At 40.6% G+C, this 20,669-nt stretch overlaps 1 protein-coding gene across 1 annotated transcript in view; it reads right to left on the bottom strand.

Moving 5' to 3' along the window:
• Positions 1 to 20,669, bottom strand: part of TMEM135 (transmembrane protein 135) — a 166,277-nt gene that overhangs the window by 37,284 nt on the left and 108,324 nt on the right. The window contains exon 6 of the mRNA XM_033146094.1: positions 20,072 to 20,118. Coding sequence (XP_033001985.1) covers positions 20,072 to 20,118 — 47 coding nt within the window. The remainder of the gene's footprint in view (positions 1 to 20,071; positions 20,119 to 20,669) is intronic.

Raw genomic sequence — 20,669 nt, 5'->3', positions numbered from 1 at the left:
CAAACAAAATCCTTGTTTTGTCAGTGCAAACCACTGCTAGTCACATGGCAAGTACAGTGATTTCACAATGCAGAAGGGAAAAAACATTACTATATGCCTGGATAGCGCACAGAGTCATATTTTTACTGCCCACTTGAAAGATAAGCCCTCCTCCCACAACCCTGGCTATTCTATGAAGCCAGAACACGACTGCAGCAGCATCTGTGGCTATTAATGGACCTTTTCAATGCTGTCTGCAGGACAACAAAAGAAAACTCCAGGTTGCCATATGCTGTGGCAAAGAAAATGCACTGGCATAGCAGCGATATTGAAGAAGTTGGTCCACAGCCATGGCGAAAAGCCGCTGAAATTTCTTTTTGAGAAGTTTAGTAGAGACAATGCCATTTGATCCTTGGTTATAAAATACCACTGGAATCTGAGGCTAAAACCATAGTATTCTGTGTGTTTTTGAAAGAAGTCCTCTTTTATGAAACTATGCAAGATTTTAAATTCCTCCCAGAATTAAATATCTTTTATAAAAAAAAAACTGCCTTGGTCTTGAGGACTGGGAAACTCTAGGCAAAGAGAATGAGAGGGGACCGGAGATAAAGTGGGGAAAAATTTCTCCAGGAAGGTTATGGAAGGTGTCGCCAAAGCTAGCACTAAGTAGGGGCAGATGGAAGTCACAGGAAAGCGCATGCAAAGAATTTGAGGTAATAACAAGCACAGCCAAAGTTTTTAAAAAGGAAGTAGCAAGCTCCAGATTAATCCCCTCTACAGTTGTACAACCAAGGGGCTCACTGGCATAGTTTCAAAAAAGAAGAAAAGGAAGGGGGGGGACCCACTGCCATGAAACAATTTCCTGTTATTCGGTCCAGCAGGAACCATCTAGTGTTCTTCGCATATGGAAGAGGTTCATCCTCTCCCATGGGGTTTGGATTCAGTCACTAGATGTCTCCTTAATGAATGTGCCAGACAATTGTCTGAACAACCAAAATATAACACTGTCAGAAGGGACAAGGCCTGAACTGGGCCCACAACCAGATGAATCCAAGCTGTCTACATTTCTGCTGCTTCATACACAAGTGTAAAAATAAATCAAATGCTGCTGCGTTGACAGCAAACACAGTGTTCCACACACCACAGATAGTGGGTTAAAAAACAAGCAAACCCTGAAGTTAAAGATAACGTAGGTTTTAGGTATGTTTCTCTCTTTGGTGATCACTCACGGCCAAGTAAGATTGTCTTCCATAAACCCAGTCTTAAAAGTGAGTCCATAAGTGACTGTGGAGGCCAATTCTGGATCCACACATCCTTCCACAGTGGGGACATTGGTTTCCGGGAGGGAGTTGATCATGGTGAAAGTTTGCCAAGCGTGTCTTCCTCTTAGAACATTTCTCCTTTGCGTCCTGAGTTCAGGTGTCTTCAAAACCCATGACACCTTTGGTAAAGGCTGTTCTCCAACTGGAGTGCTCGCAGGTCAGTGTTTCCCAATTGTTGGTGTTTATACTACATTTTTAAAAATTTGCCTTGAGACAGCCTTTAAACCTCTTTTGTTGACCAGCATTACCCTTTCCATTTTTAAGTTCGGAATAGAGTAGTTGCTTTGGAAGACGATACCCAAGCATCCGCACAACATGACCAGTCCAACGAAGTTGATGTTGAAGAATCATTGCTTCGACAATGGTGATCTTTGCTTCTTCCAGTACACTGGTATTAGTTCGCCTGTCTTCCCAAATGATGTGTAAAAAAATTGGAGACACCTTTGATGGACTCTTTCAAGGAGTTGGAGATGGCGTTTATAAGTGGTCCATGTTTCGCAAGGATCAGTAAGGTTGGTAATACAATAGCTTTGTAAACAAGCATTTTGTTTTCCCTGCAAATGCCCCGGTCCTCAAACACTCTGCACTTCAATCGGGAGAAAGCCGCGATGCTGGATTTCGGCATCAATGTCAGCCCTTGTGGAAAGATAACTGCCCAGGTAGTTTCTCCTTTTCACCCTGAGTTCATGCTTTGAAGTCCATGACATCTTTGGTAAGGGCTGCACTACAACTGGAGCACTTGGACGCCAGTCTTTCGCACTTCTCAGTACTTATACTACAACCTTATAGATCTGTATTGCAAGCATCTTTAAAACTCTTTTGTTGTCCACCAATATATCACTTTCTTCAGTTTGGAATAGAACAGTTGCTTTGGAAGACAATAATCAGGCACCTGAACAACACGACCAGTCCAACAAGGCAAGGAGTTCAAAGGGATATTTGTTAAATTTCTAATCTACCCTTCCTTCCAAGGAGCCCAGGGTGGCAAACACCAAGTGGTAAAACAATACTATTCAAAATAAAATAAAATCATATTTAAAACAAGTATAAATATTCAAAAACCAAAACATTATCTAAGAATGTGTCAAAGACACATAAAAGATGACCCATTAGAGCTCCTTCTTACTCAAGAAAATAAGAAGTAAGGTAAAAATGCACTTGCTAGAACACGTAACTTTTCATGTCCAAACTCTGGTATAGGCTTGGCAAAGGTCCTGGCATTTCCATATTCTCAGGAACTACCTCAGTATGTGTTGGTCTCCAGAACATCAGGAATCCCCAATAGCTCTTGCAAACCGCAAAATCAGGAAACTGTGGTACAAAAGCTAAACAACTTTCCCAGAACTGACTAATATTTGGGGGGCGGGGGACCGACAAAAGAAGATTGGACAGTGAAACTAATGGAATATGCAGAACTGGACAAAATGACGGGAAGAATCCGGGAACAGCGGGAACAGAAATTCATCAAAGACTGGTTGAAGTTTACGAACTATTTGACTAACAATTCGCAGTTGAATACGTTAATAGGACTTCAAGAAGCTTTGTAGTTAATGTGTAGAAATATTATTGTAATTACGGTAGTTAAAGTGAGTAAGAGAAATATGATATTATAAGCAATGGTAGACTAAAGAAGTATAATATTAAGATACAAATCTGAATGCCATATAGAAGGTCTGCGGGAAGTCATGGCTATGATAGCCAAAGTTGATAAATGAATGTGAATGTATATTTTATTTCATTTTGTAGAAATTTAGTATAAAATAATAATAATAAATTAAAAAAAAAATTGGGGGGTGGGGGGAAGTGGGTTGTATATGGACCACAATCCACAGGTTAGATGGTTGGCTTTAAATAAAGTATAGAAAGTGTTCCAGCTGAAATCTGTGATGGCTAGATCAGACGTTTCCACATCTTCCTGGTCACCTCACCACCAACACAGCAACAGGAAAACAGAAAAAAGGATGCAAATATTTTAAAAATCAGTCACTTGGCAAGTCTGAAACTGTGTGGGAGCTAGACTGTTTCATATCATTATCTGTTTGTGTACTGCTCGCCCTTCAATAATCTTGTACTTATCTTATGGCAAAATGCCCAAAGAGAAAACCACAAATGTCTAACCACAAAGTAGCTTTACTTTTCCTACTCTGGGCTAAGAACTTAGCTCACAGGAACAGAATTCTAAGTATTTTGCAATGTCTGAAGTAAAACCTATGCATTTCTAATGTGCCAATTTCCAGTAATCTCTGCAAATACTCTGTGGAAACATGTTTATCTAAACTGATTCTTATCAGGCCAGCTGATAATATAACAATGCTGTGTTGTATATAAAATCTATGGAGAGCTGACATGTACACAGTGTTATCCAAACATGAATTTTAGACACTTTTCCAAATAGAACAAAGACTTTTTGCAGTTAACAGGTGGTGTATTTCCTCCTTCTACCTTTGGTCCACACCTCCAAATATAAGAACACTTTAGGTATCACGATTTTGAAATATCATCATAAAAAGGTAAAAGACAAATGAGAGTTAAGTCCAGTCGCGAACGGCTCTGAGGTTGCGGCGCTCATCTCCTTTTACAGGCCGAGGGAGTCGGCTTTTGTCCTCAGACAGTTTTTCCAGTTCATGTGGCCAGCATGACTACCACTTCTGGCATGGTGGAACACCGACACCAGAGCACACGGAAACGCCGTTACCTTCCCGCCGGAGCGGTACCTATTTATCTACTTGCACTAGCGTGCTTTCGAACTGTTAGGTTGACAGGAGCTGGGACCGAGCAACAGGAGCTCACCCCGTCACAGGGATTCGAACCGCCAACCTTCTGATCGGCAAGCCCAAGAGGCTCAGTGGTGTATTTGAACGACACGAATTTGGACAAAAAAAAATTGCACTAATAAGGAAATTTTGGTTCTTCTTTTTAATAGTGCTGGTCGTATTGATTAATTCTGCTAAATTACAGTATTTAAATAGTACTGTCAAGTTAGATATTACCTGCTAGCATTCATAAGCCAAGGTATGAGCAAGCCTCGTGGTTGTGCCTGCAGGCCCTCCACTCAAGCAAACGAACAAGCCAGAAACCCTTCAAAGAGTTTTATCCAAACCAGGAAACTATGGTTAATAGTTTTAGAACAAACCAACAATGGCCCGATATCCTAGTTTTTACTAGAGCTGTTAAACCACAGTTGGCTGGCATAAGTGCTGTATATACTTGAGTATAAGCCTAGTTTTTCAGCACACCTCGGCTTATACTTGAGTGAGGCGGGCGGTGGGGGCGGCGAGAAAGAAGCCCTTTCTCTCCGCTCGTGCCGCCACCCACTCTCCCCAGTCAACCATTCCTTAAGAATCGTACAAGAATGGCGGTTCTTTACTCTCCCCAGGCAGCTTGTTCCATTCCTGAACTGCTCGCATAAATGCAAACTTGGCAAAGGAGGAACAGGAAGGAGCAGCCCAAAGGGCTGCTTTCGGGCTGCTCGTTCCTCCTCCTCCTCCACAGTGGCAAAGGTGAACCGGCTTATACTCGAGTCAATAAGCTTTCTCAGGTTTTGGTAGGAAAATCAGGTGCCTCGGTTTATATTCGGGTCGGCTTATACTCGGGTATATACGGGGTAATACCATCTTAATTCAAGCGTGCATTCTCCCAAGTAAATGTGAAAAAAATTGCAAATCAAGAGCTCTAGCCAAAGAACTGCCAAGTTATCAAGTCTATATCTTGGACAGTGTGTAACAACTACTATAGAACTAAATCACAAAATATGTTTATATGGTGGTCCAGAATAAATGCTAAGGCAGCTTTGCAGGCAGTGAAAATGTTTAGGAATGCAAGATGTATAACAAAGAATAGATTATTATTTCTGCTTCATGGAAAATCTATTACACTAAAAGCAAAAGATAAACAAGCCTGGAAATGCAAATTTTAAAAAGAGCAGGATATTTAATCTGAGACTGCCGGAAGTTTCACACATGGGGCACTTCCACTTTCAAACTGTGGTGCCTCTGTGCCAGGCCCAAAGAGAGAAATCAAATCCGCAAAGCTCAATCGCTTTCCCATCATCAGCCTTGTAACATCAGCCTTGTTCTCAGCAATGCCCCAGGAACTGAAGCTGCAAGGGTAATGCACATCATTGTTGGTGATCCAATCGCAAAAGAAAAAGCATTCTGGGCAGCTGGGACACAGAGGTCTGCTGTAGCCCCAAGCAACTTCTTCCACAAGGCCTGAGAATCCAAAGAGCTATTTCCCCAGCTCTTTTATTTCGCATCTGAGGATGACAAGAACATGATTAACAGCCAAAAGGCCAGTCACATCAACGCATTAAGAGGACAAAAGAGCTTTGTGATTGACAGAGGAGACCTAAAAAAGGAAACCCGCTCATTCTTCCCCCAGGAATGGCTCTGGACAGAGACGCCTGAAACCCTAGCCCTTAAAAGCTTCTCTCATTACTACCAGCTCACCTTGCAGGTAAGCACCTTCCAGGTTCAGAAAGTCAGTCACATATCTGAAATACAGCCATCGCTAATCACTGATAATGGTGGGGGTGTGGGGGGGGGGTGTGGATGGATCATGCACTCAGTGGCTGGTTGTGCTGTTGTAGTTTTTCCACTGCTTGTCTGCAGGCAGAGCAAGTGGTATTGTCCCTGCAACTGGATCTAGCAAAACGGACCAACGATATAACCAAGGAGAGCATATGATTTACTGTTTGGAGAGAGCCAGTATCAAGGTATTGCGAGTCGATGACCCGCCACCCGCGTGGAGTAAATAAAACACACGGACACATGATTTTAGGTTAATGGGCAAAATAAGGCCACAACTTTATTGGTTATGGTGTGAGTGGTATTGGCTTAGGCATTGGACAAGAGCACAACACAAGACTCCACCCCACCGGGGGGGGAGTCACTTTAGGGTTAACAACCAGTGGGAGGAGCTTGTTGATGCAAATACAACTGGAAGCTTCCCCTGACGTCACCGGAGGTCGTGCCATGGCCCTAGCCACCGGCATTGGACAGGATTCACGACCGCCAGATCCCTTTAAAGGGATACCCCTAGGAGGTAGGTGATGGCCACAACCTGACCTCCGACACACCACACATATTACATCAAAGACATTTCAAATCTCTAGGTGACCTTCCAGGGGGTAATACTGTCTATTTGAAATTTACCAATGGACACAGCTAAATAGTTTGTGTGCAAATGAACTCTCACATAGTAACACGGGTGGCGCTGTGCCAATCGGAAGGTTGGTGGTTCGAATCCCCGCGATAGGATGAGCTCCCGTTGCTCTCCCCCAGCTCCTGCCAACCTAGCAGTTTGAAAGCACGCCAATGCAAGTAGATAAATGCAGGTGAAACTTGAAAAATTAGAATATTGTGGAAAAGTCCATTTATGTAAGCAATTGTTTTCATTATCTACTGGAGTTTAATATAGACTCATGACATGCAAAGCGAGATATGTCAAGCCTTTGTTTGTTATAATTGTGATGATTATGGCAAACAGCTGATGAAAACCCCCAAGTTGAAATTGTTAATTTGGGGTTCTCATCAGCTGTACGCCATAATCATCACAATTATAACCAATAAAGGCTTGACATATCTCGCTTTGCATCTCATGAGTCTATCTCATATATTAGTTTCACCTTTTAAGTTGAATTACTGAAAGAAATGAACCTTTCCACGATATTCTAATTTTTTGAGTTTCACCTGTAGGTACCGCTGTGGCAGGAAGATAAACGGCGTTTCCGTGAGCTCTGGCTTACGTCACGGTGTCCCATTGCGCCAGAAGCAGTTTAGCCATTCTGGCCACATGACCCAGAAAGCTGTCTGCGGACAAAAGCCAGCCCCCTCGGCCTGAAAGTGAAATGAGCACAGCAAGCCCATAGTTGCCTTTGACTGGACTTAACCGTCCTGAGGTCCATTACCTTAAAAATAATGCTTCCCCCTCTCATCCCCAGATAAGCACACATGAATGAATACACACACTTGCAATTTATCCCTGCCTTGGGCGTTTAAGAGGGACAATTCCATACACAGATACGCACGGACATTTCTCCTCTTAAACCACAGCGGAAAAGATGCTGAAATCAGGAATGGGGAGAAGGGGGGATGCTCTCACGTCTCACAAACCTACCTCTCTGGGGAAAACCTCTTAGGTCTTCCCTTCTCCATCTCCAATAGAAAGCCCATTCCTAGTTAACACAACCCAGAAAGATGGGGCCAAAGCCAAGCCAAACCAAGTTAACAATGGCCATGAGGCAGTTGAGGGGGTCTGCTGGATCCCAGGACTTGGGCCATAAAGCAGAGGATTTCGACCAGATGTTCTTCAGATTCTTTCCAACATTGAAAGCCTGACTGCATGAATTTCATCAGAAAAGACACATGGAGCTATGGAACACGACGACGTCCTTTGAAAGAACTCCAAGCATAACGATCAACAAGCTGCAATAACTATTATTTACTGACTTAATCTAAAACATGGAATCAAGCTGAAAGGAAGCCATCCTTCTCAGTGTTTTATTTTTCCCAAAATTTAAGAAATAGAAGTCAGCTGGATCTAAAATTAAGGTATCATAAGATGTGTCCATTATGCTTCCAATTCTCTCTCCCACCCCCCTCCTTTTTCAGTAATGAATGCACAGTAGTAGTTATTTGCAGTAAGGAAAACCTCTAAACATCTACTGCATGATACTGGGGCCTCAGTATAGAAAGTGGAAGCTTATTAAATTAGAGCTTGTATAATAAAACACTCTCAGAAAATGGACCCTGGCTCAAAAATATCAGATGTGCCTCTCACTGGCACAGCTAATGGAATTACAGCAGGGATTAAATTTCACCCACTGAGACTTCAGTAATTACTGCAGAATATATTTCAATTTCATGTGGTATGTTGGTATAGTCATGTGTTTTCACGAAGGCCAACACTTCTTCTTACTCACTCACTCTGTCAATAGGAGAAACTGTGTGTAAATGGAAACATTAGGTACATGGACCATCAAACTCCGAAGTAAACTATATCAGAGTAACTTATTTTAAAAACTTGATCTTTAAAGGAAAATAGACGCTACTTGAAATCTGGAAATACAAAGAAAGCTGTTTTTTCTCCGCTTGACACCAGCTAGTGTGAACAGCAGTTAAGTATCAAGACAACTCAGTTCTCAAATGGAAGCAGATACATCGCTTAACCAGGTTGAAATCATAAAGCCCATTGGGAAATGATCTATAATGAATTGGAAAAAATATTTCAGAAGACTTTTCCAAAGAGGCCAGAGGCTTTCCTGTTAGGAATAATGAGATCCAAGGTACCAAGTAAACAAATAAATTTGTTTATGTATGCCACTACAGCAGCAAGAATCCTATATGCACAAAGATGGAGAGATGAGCTAGTACCTACAAAGGAGGAGTGGCAGATGAAATTAATGGAATACGCAGAATTAGCAAGCTTAACCAGCAAAATTAGAGAGCAAGAATAGAAAAGTTTTAAAGAGGAATGGAAGCCATTTATAGACTACCTAAAAAACCAATGCAAAAATGTTAGGACTTGAGTCGGTTTGGAGTAAATTCAGTAGTTAAAAGTTTATAATGAGAAGAATTTGAATGTTTAAATACCGTAGTTAGAAAAAAATAGAATATGCAGCAGGAATGGGAAACTTTAGGGAGCCATGGAAGGATGGACGGAGAGTCGATGGAATAGAATTATGGATTGATGTCGTGTATCTATTTTTCTTCTTCCTTTTCTTTCATTTTTCCCTTTTTTATTCTTCAGTTCTGTATTTTGTATTCTTATAAATTTATTTAAAAAAGAAGAAAAGAAATCACAAAGCACATTCAGTTATGAACACAATTTCACACTGCCCTATCTTTAGCCACCAAAAGCCAATTCATTTTTAAAAAAGATTTATTGTATGCTTCTGGAACATATTTAGACTTCTGTTTTGGTGAGCCTCCAGGAAGAAGGGCACACATCACTGCACGCTTCTAGCAGCTCTAATCTGGCATGTGGATGGATGCTACACTTAAAAGAGAGTACACTTCATCAGCTTAGAGGTTTGTAATGGAACAATCCAATCCATTTGGGCTTTAGTGAGTCACTAGCAAATCATAGCACTTGCCCATATGATGGGCTGTGTTTATTTCCCCTAATGTGAATTGATTTAATTTACTGCTATACAAAGAGATTATAAAGCTACAGTTAAGGACAATTTAGGTAGAATCAAAGACATATTCCTAATTCCAGAGTTTCTTAGGTAGAAAAGACAGAAAAGCAATGGGCCAACATGTGAGCTTACTCTGGCCACCAAAAGGGAAGAGAAACTTAACTCGAAATAATTTAGATAAAACAATACACTGATGAGCTAGAATTTCAGTATATGATATAGCACAAGCATGAAAGGTAACAGCTAACTAAGTGAAGATGCTCTAACACTGATGTAAGGAGTTTCCTTTTTAAAAAATATTTGATTTTCCAAAAGATTTTTTTGAATAACAACATTTTGACATTCAATTATACACCAAATTCATCTTGTTTGACTTCCTCCCACCCCCCACCCCGGCTTCCAACTTCAATAAATCATCATCTTACATATCATTATTTTTCCTCTATAAATTTCAAATCTTATTTATAAATACATTGTCCAAATTTAACCCATCATAAAGGTTACAACAACTCTGCTAATGTTGTAAGGAGTTTCCAATGCCCCATCAGAAGGTGGGCCACAGTGGGTGATATTCAACTACCGGTACATTCTACTCAGACTAGACCTATTGAAATCAATGGACCATAGTCATGTTCATTAATTTCAATGGGTCTACTCTGATTAAAACTGAGTTAAATGCCACCTAGTGTATTATAATCAGTGAAAGCTTCCAATGCAGGGGTCAGCAAACTTTTTCAGCAGGGGGCCAGTCCACTGTCCCTCAGACCTTGTGGGGGGCTGGACTATATATATATGGATGAACGAATTCCTATTCCTCACAAATAACCCAGAGATGCATTTTAAATAAAAGCACATGTTCTACTCATGTAAAAACACTAGACAGGCCCCACAAATAACCCAGAGATGCATTTTAAATAAAAGGACACATTCTACTCATGTAAAAACATGCTGATTCCCGGACGGTCCAAGGGCCGGATTGAGAAGGCAATTGGGCCGGATCCAGCCCCTGGGCGTTAGTTTGCCTACCCATGTTCCAATGCATCACCAGGCACGGTGGCTGAATGCCTGTTCTTGCAACTACACTACTGTTTCATAGTGGATCATAGCAACATATAAAGAGAACAAAAATCCCACCTGGAACAACATCCTGCTCTCACAGTGGCCAACTAGGTGCCTGTGGGAAGTGCACAAGCTGGATATGGGCACAACAGTGATCTGTTGGCTTGTAATTGCCAGTAACTGATGTGCAGTTTACTGGAGCTGTGTCTGGCATTATTACATACAGTACTTTGCAATAGCCAGCCACTACACACCATTAGCAAGCAGTGATTTCACAGTGGCCTTACAATCTTACGTGCGTGCAAGTCAAAGAGATGTCAGTCTCCAGAATTTAACGAACGCCTACATTTTAAAAGCCTTTTTGGAGATTCAACTCCCCTAATCTGTTAGCAGAGCAGCCAGTGCTTCCCAACAGGCTTAATAAAGAGACCCATTGTCAAATATTTTGTTAGATGCTGCTTTTGCATAACAGATTTCATTTGCTCCTCATAATCCCACAACATGATTTTTAGCTCCATAAATCCAGCATTTTCATTTAGGTTTCTTGTTCTTCTGGTTTGATTTCTTCATTATACTAATAAACATCAATCCTCATTAAACACCAGAATGAACACTGCTGACTTCCGCAAGGAACAAAATTCCACCAGTGACTCAAGTCAACCATACAAATCTATTAACATTCCTTCATTTCAAAATGTCAAGCTAATGGTTAAGGACTTGCCATTAAGGGGGGGGGAGGAATCCTAAAGGCATGAGAATTCTACCACAATACAAAAAATATATATAATGAGAACTGGTAAAGTGAATTATAAGGATTTCTACCTTCAGGGCACAGAATACATTATATTAATATTCAATTCAAAAGGGAAGTGAATTGAAACGATGAACTTTTCTATTTGCTATTAAATGAAAGACAAATTACTATATGGATATGAATATTTAATAGTACTGAGTGTTTCTACAAAGGTGTTTTCATTTTTAAAGCTTCATTTTATGAAAGCTTATGGGGCTGAAGAAGAAAGGGATGTATTCCCAACAACAGTGGGAAATGTTGTTGAGTGACCAGTGTTTTTTGTAAGTAAACAAATGCTGAATTCTCATTTTGGCTAGAGAAAAGCAGTCAGGTGTACCTCCAGCTAGAAAAACCGAAAGAAAAATCAAAACAGTTCGATGTTTCATCAGACAATTCTAGTAGATCAGTGGTGTCCAAACTTTTTTCAAAGAGGGCTAGATTTGATGAAGTGAAGGGCCGTGAGGGCTGACCAAAGTTGTTAACTTTTTTTAGGATTGAAGTTGTTGAGGTTTTTTATGACTGAAGTTGTTGAGCCTTTTTTGGGGGTTGAAGGTTTTTTTTTGGGGGGGTTACCCCAGGAAATAAACTGCCATAGGGACCGGATTAAACTGACCGGCAGGGGGCCAAAATTGGGCCCCTGAAACGGACACTGGACATGCCTGAAGTAGATAAACGACTTCTGACTTCTGGTCTTGACTTTAACTGCTGATTTTAGGGGTGTGTGTGTGTGTGTGTGTGTGTGTGTGTATTGAGCTCATTTATTGGCAAATATGCCACAGGCAAAGCACTAATTAATGAAATGAAGGAAAGCTGCAAGACCATGATGTTTGTTGAGTTTACACAGTGTGTCATACAATTTATGTGACCCACAGAAAATCTGTGAGAAGGGTTCCTTGCAGACACGCTACAGTTTCAAAACAAGACACTACATTGATACACATCAGATGTTCAAGCTTGTTTCCAGTTCTTATAACACTTCCCCGCTTTCGCAACTAGATCTTGAAGAATAGAAGAGCTTAGATGTGTCACCCTCAATTAAGATAAAGAGTCATAATCACACAGCTGGTGAGAAGATGTCCACTCAGGAATGAATGCACAAGATGAAATTAAAATTATTGCTGGTCAAAGCTTCTGGGTGGAAGCAAGGCATGGTTTTTTATGCATGCACTCCCTGTGTTACACACAACTTACTGTGTAGTACATATTGGTTTCTCTTTTTCTTGATTGGAGTACATCTGGAAGGAAGCTTACATAAGCTGCTTTTTGGTCATCTGGAGGGAATTCTGTTTGGTTCAGTTTATGTTCCACACGTCCTTACAAAATTTGCAAAGGCAAACAATAACAAAATAATTGGACATCTTCCCAACACTACCCACATTCCTCTGAGTTCATAAATGTGCAAATACAAGCTTTACATTTTCATATATGATTGTATCCAGTGTTAGGTCATACCTAGAGAAGACCCACTGAAATAGAAGAAGAGGAGGAGGAGGAGGAGGAGGAGGAGGAGGAGGAGGAGGAGGAGGAGGAGTTTGGATTTGATACCCTGCTTTATCACTACCTGAAGGAGTCTCAAAGCGGATAACATTCTCCTTTCCCTTCCTCCCCCACAACAAACACTCTGTGAGGTGAGTGGGGCTGAGAGACTTCAAAGAAGTGTGACTAGCCCAAGGTCACCCAGCAGCTGCATGTGGAGGAGTGGAGACACGAACCCGGTTCCCCAGATTATGAGTCCACCACTCTTAACCACTACACCACACTGGCTTAGGTCCATTAATTTCAATGGGTCTGAGTGAAACCGAGCTGGATATAGTCTATAATGTTGTCCATTTTCCGAGGAGGAGGAGGAGGAGAAGGAGAAGAAGGAGAAGAAGAAGAAGAAGAAGAAGAAGAAGAAGAAGAAGAAGAAGAGGGGGAGGAGGAGGAGGAGGAGGAGGAGGAGTTTGGATTTGATATCCTGCTTTATCACTACCCTAAGGAGTCTCAAAGCGGCTAACAATCTCCTTTCCCTTCCTCCCCCACAATAAACACTCTGAGAGGTGAGTAAGGCTGAGAGACTTCAGAGAAGTGTGACTAGCCCAAGGTCACTCAGCAGCTGCATGTGGAGGAGCAGGGAAGAGAACCTGTTCACCAGATTACGAGTCCACTGCTCTTAACCACTACACCACACTGGCTCTCTTTGCAAAATGTATTATATTATCAAATGAGAACGAATCACATGGATGACACTTTCCTTGCATTCTGTGTCCCACTGCTCCCGCCCAGCTCTGTTACCTTTGTGCAAGGCCACAATCTGCCATTGTTTGCTATCAGAATCCTTCAACTGCCCAGAAATCTTTCCTCCCATTTGGCTTTATTTAAAAATGAGGTTTTCTTTAATTAACAAAAACACACACCAATATTTTCCCAAAAATCTCCAGGAAGGATCCAATCCTAGCCTCTTTCTAACCCTGTTTCAGCACCCTATTTTAACTGTCATGCCGCCCCTATGAAAGAGACATCCGGGGTGATCAACATGCAAATGGAGGAAGCGGAATTTGAACACATATGGTTTTCTTTTTATTTTCCACAAGCAAAAAGAAAAATGTTGCTGAATGTCCAGGCTGACGGATGGCTGTCTGGGTATTCTGTTCTGGGAACAAAGGAGGAGAAAAGATTGCATTACCTGAATCACTGGTTATGAGGCACTACCTAAATGGCACTGGGTTCATATTTCACTAATCATCGTTCTCTCCCCCCCCCCCAACACTAGTGCTGCAAATAAATTTATGCAGCAAATAGAATACCTTCTATCTCAAGTTCCATTAAGATTTCAAAGAGTTCTCACAATACAGAGAACAAATGAGGCAAAACAAAAATGGTAGCTAAATTGGCACACATTATTTTGTGGGATTTCTCGCACTCATCTCTTCAGAAGTGGACTTGGACTTTGATCTTGCAGACAATCACTGAAGTTAATAGGACTCCTTTTGTACAAGTTTGGGAGACTTGTCTTGAGCTGTAACTGAGATGCACTCATATATAGGAGCAAAATTAAACTGAGATCTTGGTGACTTGTATGCATGGAAAAGGGGAGGATATACAAATGTATGTATCAGGGTGCCAGTTTCATTCTCCTCCTCTTTTGTTGAAATAAATGGACAGAAACCTCTTGCATCCTTAATAACTAGTTTCTGCTTGCAACCCTAGCTTTACACTTTCCTTTCCAAAGTTTAGAACAGATGAATTAAGACATGTCCATTGTGAATCACCAGTAAGGATTAATTACCATAGCAACCAATCTAAGCCGTTGCCCATACAACATCAAGAAAATTGCTGGATTTTCTTAAAGGTATGTTTCAGAGAGCCTGATGTTAGGAAAGATGGAGGGCACAAGGAAAAGGGGACGACAGAGGACAAGATGGTTGGACAGTGTTCTCGAAGCTACCAACATGAGTCTGACCAAACTGTGGGAGGCAGTGGAAGACAGGAGTGACTGGCGTGCTCTGGTCCATGGGGTCACGAAGAGTCGGACACAACTAAACAACAACAAAATGTTTCAGTAAGCTGGCATTTAGGTATGTGTCATGAACAGAACAAAAGGTTTGGCCTATTCTCTATATGGATTCTTACCACTGTATGAGGTAAATATTTTAACATCAACCTAGTTAATTTTGTATTATTTTACTATATAAAAGAACAGTAAAATGCGTAAGAGATTTAAAAAACCCTAAAGTAGAAGATACTGCACATATTATGAGAATCCCTTTATTTAACAAACTAACTCCCTCCTTTTATTTATTTGTGTTTACAAAAGAGCATAGCACTGGCAACATATGGAAAGAGGGATTTTTGGAAATTTGTAAACTCTCCCTTAAACTGAGTTCAAGAATACGCATGGCTAAAGTAAGAGACACTTCTCCTTAATATTCACCTCCATATCTACTGATTCAAATTTGATTTGGTAAAAAGGCAGGGACAAGTAAAAAATGCTCTAGACTTTTAACACATGTAAAAGGAATGCAGTTCTATACCAGATCGTTACATTTTTAAATGATCAACAGAAATCAACATTAAGGGAACCGGCAAGAATTTAGTTCTGAATAAAACTGGCAATATCTTTACTTCGATTTTGGAAAGTAAACATTTGAGGCACCCAAGTGCAACTCTCAAATATTTAAGGCCAACAGAGACCTTGCTATCCAACCCAGGTTTTTCAATGGCTCTCAATACACTCAGCACTTCAGCATTAGAAGTCAAAGGCTGCTGGGAACTCAAAATGAAGTGGGGCTTGTGGACCATGTCTCTAACAGCTGATCAATCTAGAAGCCCAAAACATCCAGTCAGCAATTTTGAGTACGTACTTCTTCATGCTGCAGTAAATAAAAGCCAAGCACCGCTCATGCCTTTGCCCTCAAAACCATCATTTGTGAAGCTCTGCCATCATTCAACAGAAGTTGGAGAAACCATTTATAGCACTATCTGAACCATGTCTACTCAAGACTAAGCCCCATTAGATCTCAATGGGGCTGACTGCCAGGTAAACACGTATAGGATAGTAAACCTATCTGTTTGGTCTTCTAGGTATCTAAGCTAGCTACTATTGAGTAGGTTTTTGTTGTTTCTTTTATTAGTTAAAAAATCCCAGAAAACTTGAAAGACACACATTGACCATATTCCAATGCAGTGGAAAGGAGAAAAATCCAAAGAAAGGATGAAGGAGATCACAGAAAAATCAGGGCATGATTTATGAAGGCAACAAAGCTTCAAAGTCTAAGGGACACATATGAAAGTTACATGTAGCCGACAGCCACAGATGATGCTTAATTCTTGACATGTCACTTTTATGCTGCAAGAGTTTCTCCCATCTTTTCCTTAGCCCCATTTCATTTTCCAGTTACACCAGGCTGCCTACTGTTTCTCCCGCTCTAGTTAGCCTTCCCGCCATAGTACCTGCAGATCTCTTAACCTGGTGTCCCATATCATGATGGTGCTACTGCTTCTTGCGATGCCTTCAAGAATATGGCTAGGGAAGGGGAGCTGGAAGATGAACTGAATTGATCGTCCTCTGTCATAGGGTGCCTGGAAGCCACATTTTTAAAGAACGACAAGCTATTTTATGCTGCCAAGCATTCAGTATCACCACACACATAAACATACACACCAGGAACACGAAAGAATACCGCTGCATGGGCAATCGTTTAGCCCGCAGTGACTTTCAAAACCAGGATACAGCCATTTCAATGTTCTCTACAGCATCTAACACATCACTAGCACTAAATAAAATTATGCTGTCACAAGAGCTATATGTGGCTTCAAGATGAACATGCTCTTTCCAAAGTAGCACATTTTACAATGTCAGTCATATTCAGTGTACAGTCATACCTCAGGTTACAGCCGCTTCAGGTTGCATTTTTTTCATGTTAAGAACGTGGCAAACCCGGAAGTGTTTACTTCCAGGTTTTGCCCTGCGCGCTTCGCGCAGAAGCACTCTATCAGTGCTTTGCACATGTGCAAAAGCTCCACTCCGGTTGCAGACTTTTCGGGGTGCGAACGGCACCCCGGAAGAGATTGTGTCTGCAACCGGAGGTACCACTGTAGGCATATGGAAATTAGTGGGGTGAAGACATTTCATTTCAGTGGGTGTACTGTGCATGTGACTTGGATGGATATCACCCATACAGAATGTGGGGGAAATGGAAACGGGAGAGAATTAACCATCTCATACTAATCACATTAGTACTGCAGAATATCTTGTTGCTTTCAAATACTGAGTAATCTAACCTAACAGCCAGCAAGATGAACTGCTGGATTTATTTTCTGCTCACATTTGTTGTAAACTCATTTAAGCTGTTTGCTAGACTGCCGGGATCACAGACTGGTTAAGGGAGATGCCTTGGTAAAATGCCTGATTTTAGCATGCATCACCACAGCCAAGTTAAGACAATGAAAAGAGCTGTCATAAAGCAAAGGTCAGCCACAAAACGATGTGATCATCATGAAAGACGCCAAGTGAGAAATAAGCTAGCCAAGGAAAAAGCAGACAAAATTATGACTGTTTTCCTCCTTCACAGATCCCATGAGCAGGTTTAGAAGAGGTTTGTGCAATTTGTTCAACTTAAACTACTTGAACGACTTACCAGCCACAAGCTTTGTCGCCAAGATTTGGGGGCTTGCTCTCCCTTCTCAAAATCAGCATTATAGAAATGCTGACAATATCCAAATGAAAATATCTATGCATCTTCACCAAATGAAGCAATTCAAACATACTGAATGCTTTGAGGCTTTCCTTTTTTTGCACAAACCTCATTCTGTTTTAAGCACAATCCTAAAGAAGAATTCTGGAGAACTGGATAGTTTGCTCACAACTTCGCAGCATTTTGGTTCGTCCTAATATCACTTACACTGTTATGGCTTTTAGAATTTTTCTGAAGGACCAACACAACTATCTACCATTTCTGTCAACCTTGTAACATAAAAGATTCCCCAGGGCTTTTGGAATATGAAAGCAGAATATCTTTTCAACATTTTAGTGGCTTGTAGCATTGTGGAGCAAGACTGTTATGAACTGACCTGGACCCTGTATTCCTCATCTGTGACCCTACCTCATGTGCCTTTTTGCTGTGGCTCCCCATTTGTGGAATGCTCTCCATAGGGAGGCTTGCTTGGTGCCTTCATTATGTATCTTTAGGTGCCAGACAAAAACCCAGGGGAAACCGAGCCAGATGGGCAGGGTATAAATTATTATTATTATTATTATTATTATTATTATTATTACTACTACTACTACTACTACTACACACCTCTTCTTTCAGGTCTCTGGCTAATTAAGCAATCTATTTGTGGTGGGGAGCGTGTTATTATTTTGATTGTTATTATGTTGTTATTTTTGTGTTTTTATCTTGCAAACCGTCCTGTGATCCTAGGATACAGGGCAGTAAAGAAGTTAATAAATAAAATGAAAAAGTAAATAAAGGAAGGGCTTGTTTTAGGAGGTGTGTATTGCACGTTAATTTATTGATACTTGCACTTAGACTCTAGGCAAGGAACAAAATGAATAAAACAGACAGATATGAATTATATTGAATAAATATTTGCATTCATGTTCTTACTTGTGTTGAGGCCTACTTTATGATTTTGCTCAAAACTACAGGAAACATTGAGAAGACCCTGTAGAAACTGGTCAAGTTCAGAACCTTCCATGAAGTTATTTTCCTCCTCTCTCCCCCCCTCCCCAGGATAACCTGGGAAGGCCTCCCGCGACAACTGTGTAACAGCAGAAAAACAAAACAGAGGTGGCTGCTAGTATCAAAAGCCATTTCAGCTCCATCTTCTTCCTCTTAACAACTTTTCCAGAGCCACCCCAACATATGCACCAAGTATGTTCCTGACTAGCAGTTGGAAATTACGTAATGACTGGAATTATTATAAAAGAAAAGCTTCCAAGTTTTTGCAGCTATTTGGGAAAGTCACAGCTGACAAATTAAAGCAACCATGTTTTCTTCAGAAACCTTTAAGAGGTGGAAAGTTGTAGTTACTTTAGCAGAGTACCCAATATAAGGCATAATGAAGCAATTTAGGGAACGGAGGAATCAAGGGTCAAAAGGTGCTTTAGCACAGCACCTTAGAGACCAAGAGAGGAATTCAACGCCATGCTGTTACAAGCATTTCGTCAGCGCAAGCATTTCTGGATGCCCAACAGAACAATCTCCCTTCTCCTCCCCCTGCACAGTTTTTGGGGTTCTACACACACACACAGCCAATCTGGGATGGGCGCAGGGGGAGGACAGCGGGGAAACTCCATTACACTAGCGGAAGTCCTTAAATCAGATACATGAAATGAGCCGCAAAGATTGTAGGCATATATGGCAATACTATGAGGGCCATTAAGTTTTAGCCCAGTTAAGGAATGAATTCTTAAAAACTAGAAAGAAGCTTGTGGCACCTTCAAGACTATCAAAATTATTATGGTATTATTTCATGCACTGTACTAGCCTACATCAAATTTAATTCATTAGCAAAGCATCTAATAAGTGGCAAAGGAAATGGATTTTTTGAATATCCAGAAATGGAAGGCAGCCACAAAAAAGGATTTCAAATGCTTCATGGCACCAGGAACCACCAGACCTGAACTAGTGTTTGTAGCATGCAGGGAAAATATTTTGCAGCATTAACGAAATAACCAACATTTAAGCCAACTGTTGTGTGAGAGAGGCGAGAGTGGATTTTGAGCTATGCAAATAATCCGATTATCACTTTATTTATTAGCTCCTGAATTCTTTTATTTACTTGTCAGGGTTCCAAGCCCACCCCCCAAATGGAAAATAACTCAAGGTAATCTGGGCAGAAAACAAAATATATTAGTAAGACACCATTATCCTAAAGAGAATCCAAGAAAAGTAAAGTTTATTTTTCACAACATCACCACAACTTTTTCCAGTACTAGGAATATTTTGGCTGGTTTTTAAGACTACTAATAGTAGGAAGCTGCAGAATTTCATTAGTAGGTGGCAGTTGATGAAAACATTATCTTTTTCTCTTTATATCCAAATGAATAAGTGGATCCTTACAGGACAGTCCTCTTTCCACTGCTTTTTTTAGCAGATGGTGCTGCAGAATAAGACTTCAAGAAGCTTAAAAAAATGCAGTGTAAGGTAATTACTACCAAACCTGTTTTTTTGGAATAAATCTAAATGTGTTTTTTTTTAATCTGGAGAAAAACAGGAAGTTATAAAAACCGGCCAAGGTTTTTCAAATTACCCTTTAACATAAAGTATGAAAAAATATAGGACAACATACCTGAAAAAGAACATAAACAGGGCAGCAGTAATGCAGAACAAAAGGACCTACAAAAAGGAAAAAGAACATTATTATAAATAGTTGTTACCAAGAAGTGTGTAGACACTGATTCTGGGTTGTGAACAGCTTGAAAAAAACCTGGGGGGGAGAGGAGTGAGGATTCAGAATTATCTGTGTTTTTTTATATTTTTTTAAAATAATTGAAGTGTGATGGTATAAGTGAAATAAACTCCTACAGTATGGTTATCCTGAATTCTCTGCATAATGCATATTAATAAAATAATGAAATTTTAATCCTCCCTTAGAGCACAATTGTAAGGGAAATGAACTTGTTTCAGATCACCTGATTCTGTGAGATCGGTATCCCTGACTGCACTGGATTCCATGGAATAACCAATCTTAAGATTTTCAGCTCTCCCAAACACATCATTTTGGAAAAAAGATTAGTGGGTCAAAATAAGATTGCCACACTATTTAATGTTTTTGAATTTAACAAGTTTGAGGTCTCTTCAAGCGTCCCTTATTTCCAACGTGCTTTGATTCCAACATTCTGAAGATTTCTGCCTCCTGATGTCTAAGTGCTAAGGGATTTGGGAAC

The sequence above is a fragment of the Lacerta agilis genome, chromosome 4 (genome assembly GCF_009819535.1).
Source record: "Lacerta agilis isolate rLacAgi1 chromosome 4, rLacAgi1.pri, whole genome shotgun sequence".
Classification (NCBI taxonomy): domain Eukaryota; kingdom Metazoa; phylum Chordata; class Lepidosauria; order Squamata; family Lacertidae; genus Lacerta; species Lacerta agilis.
This window is presented reverse-complemented; position numbering and strand designations above follow the sequence as displayed.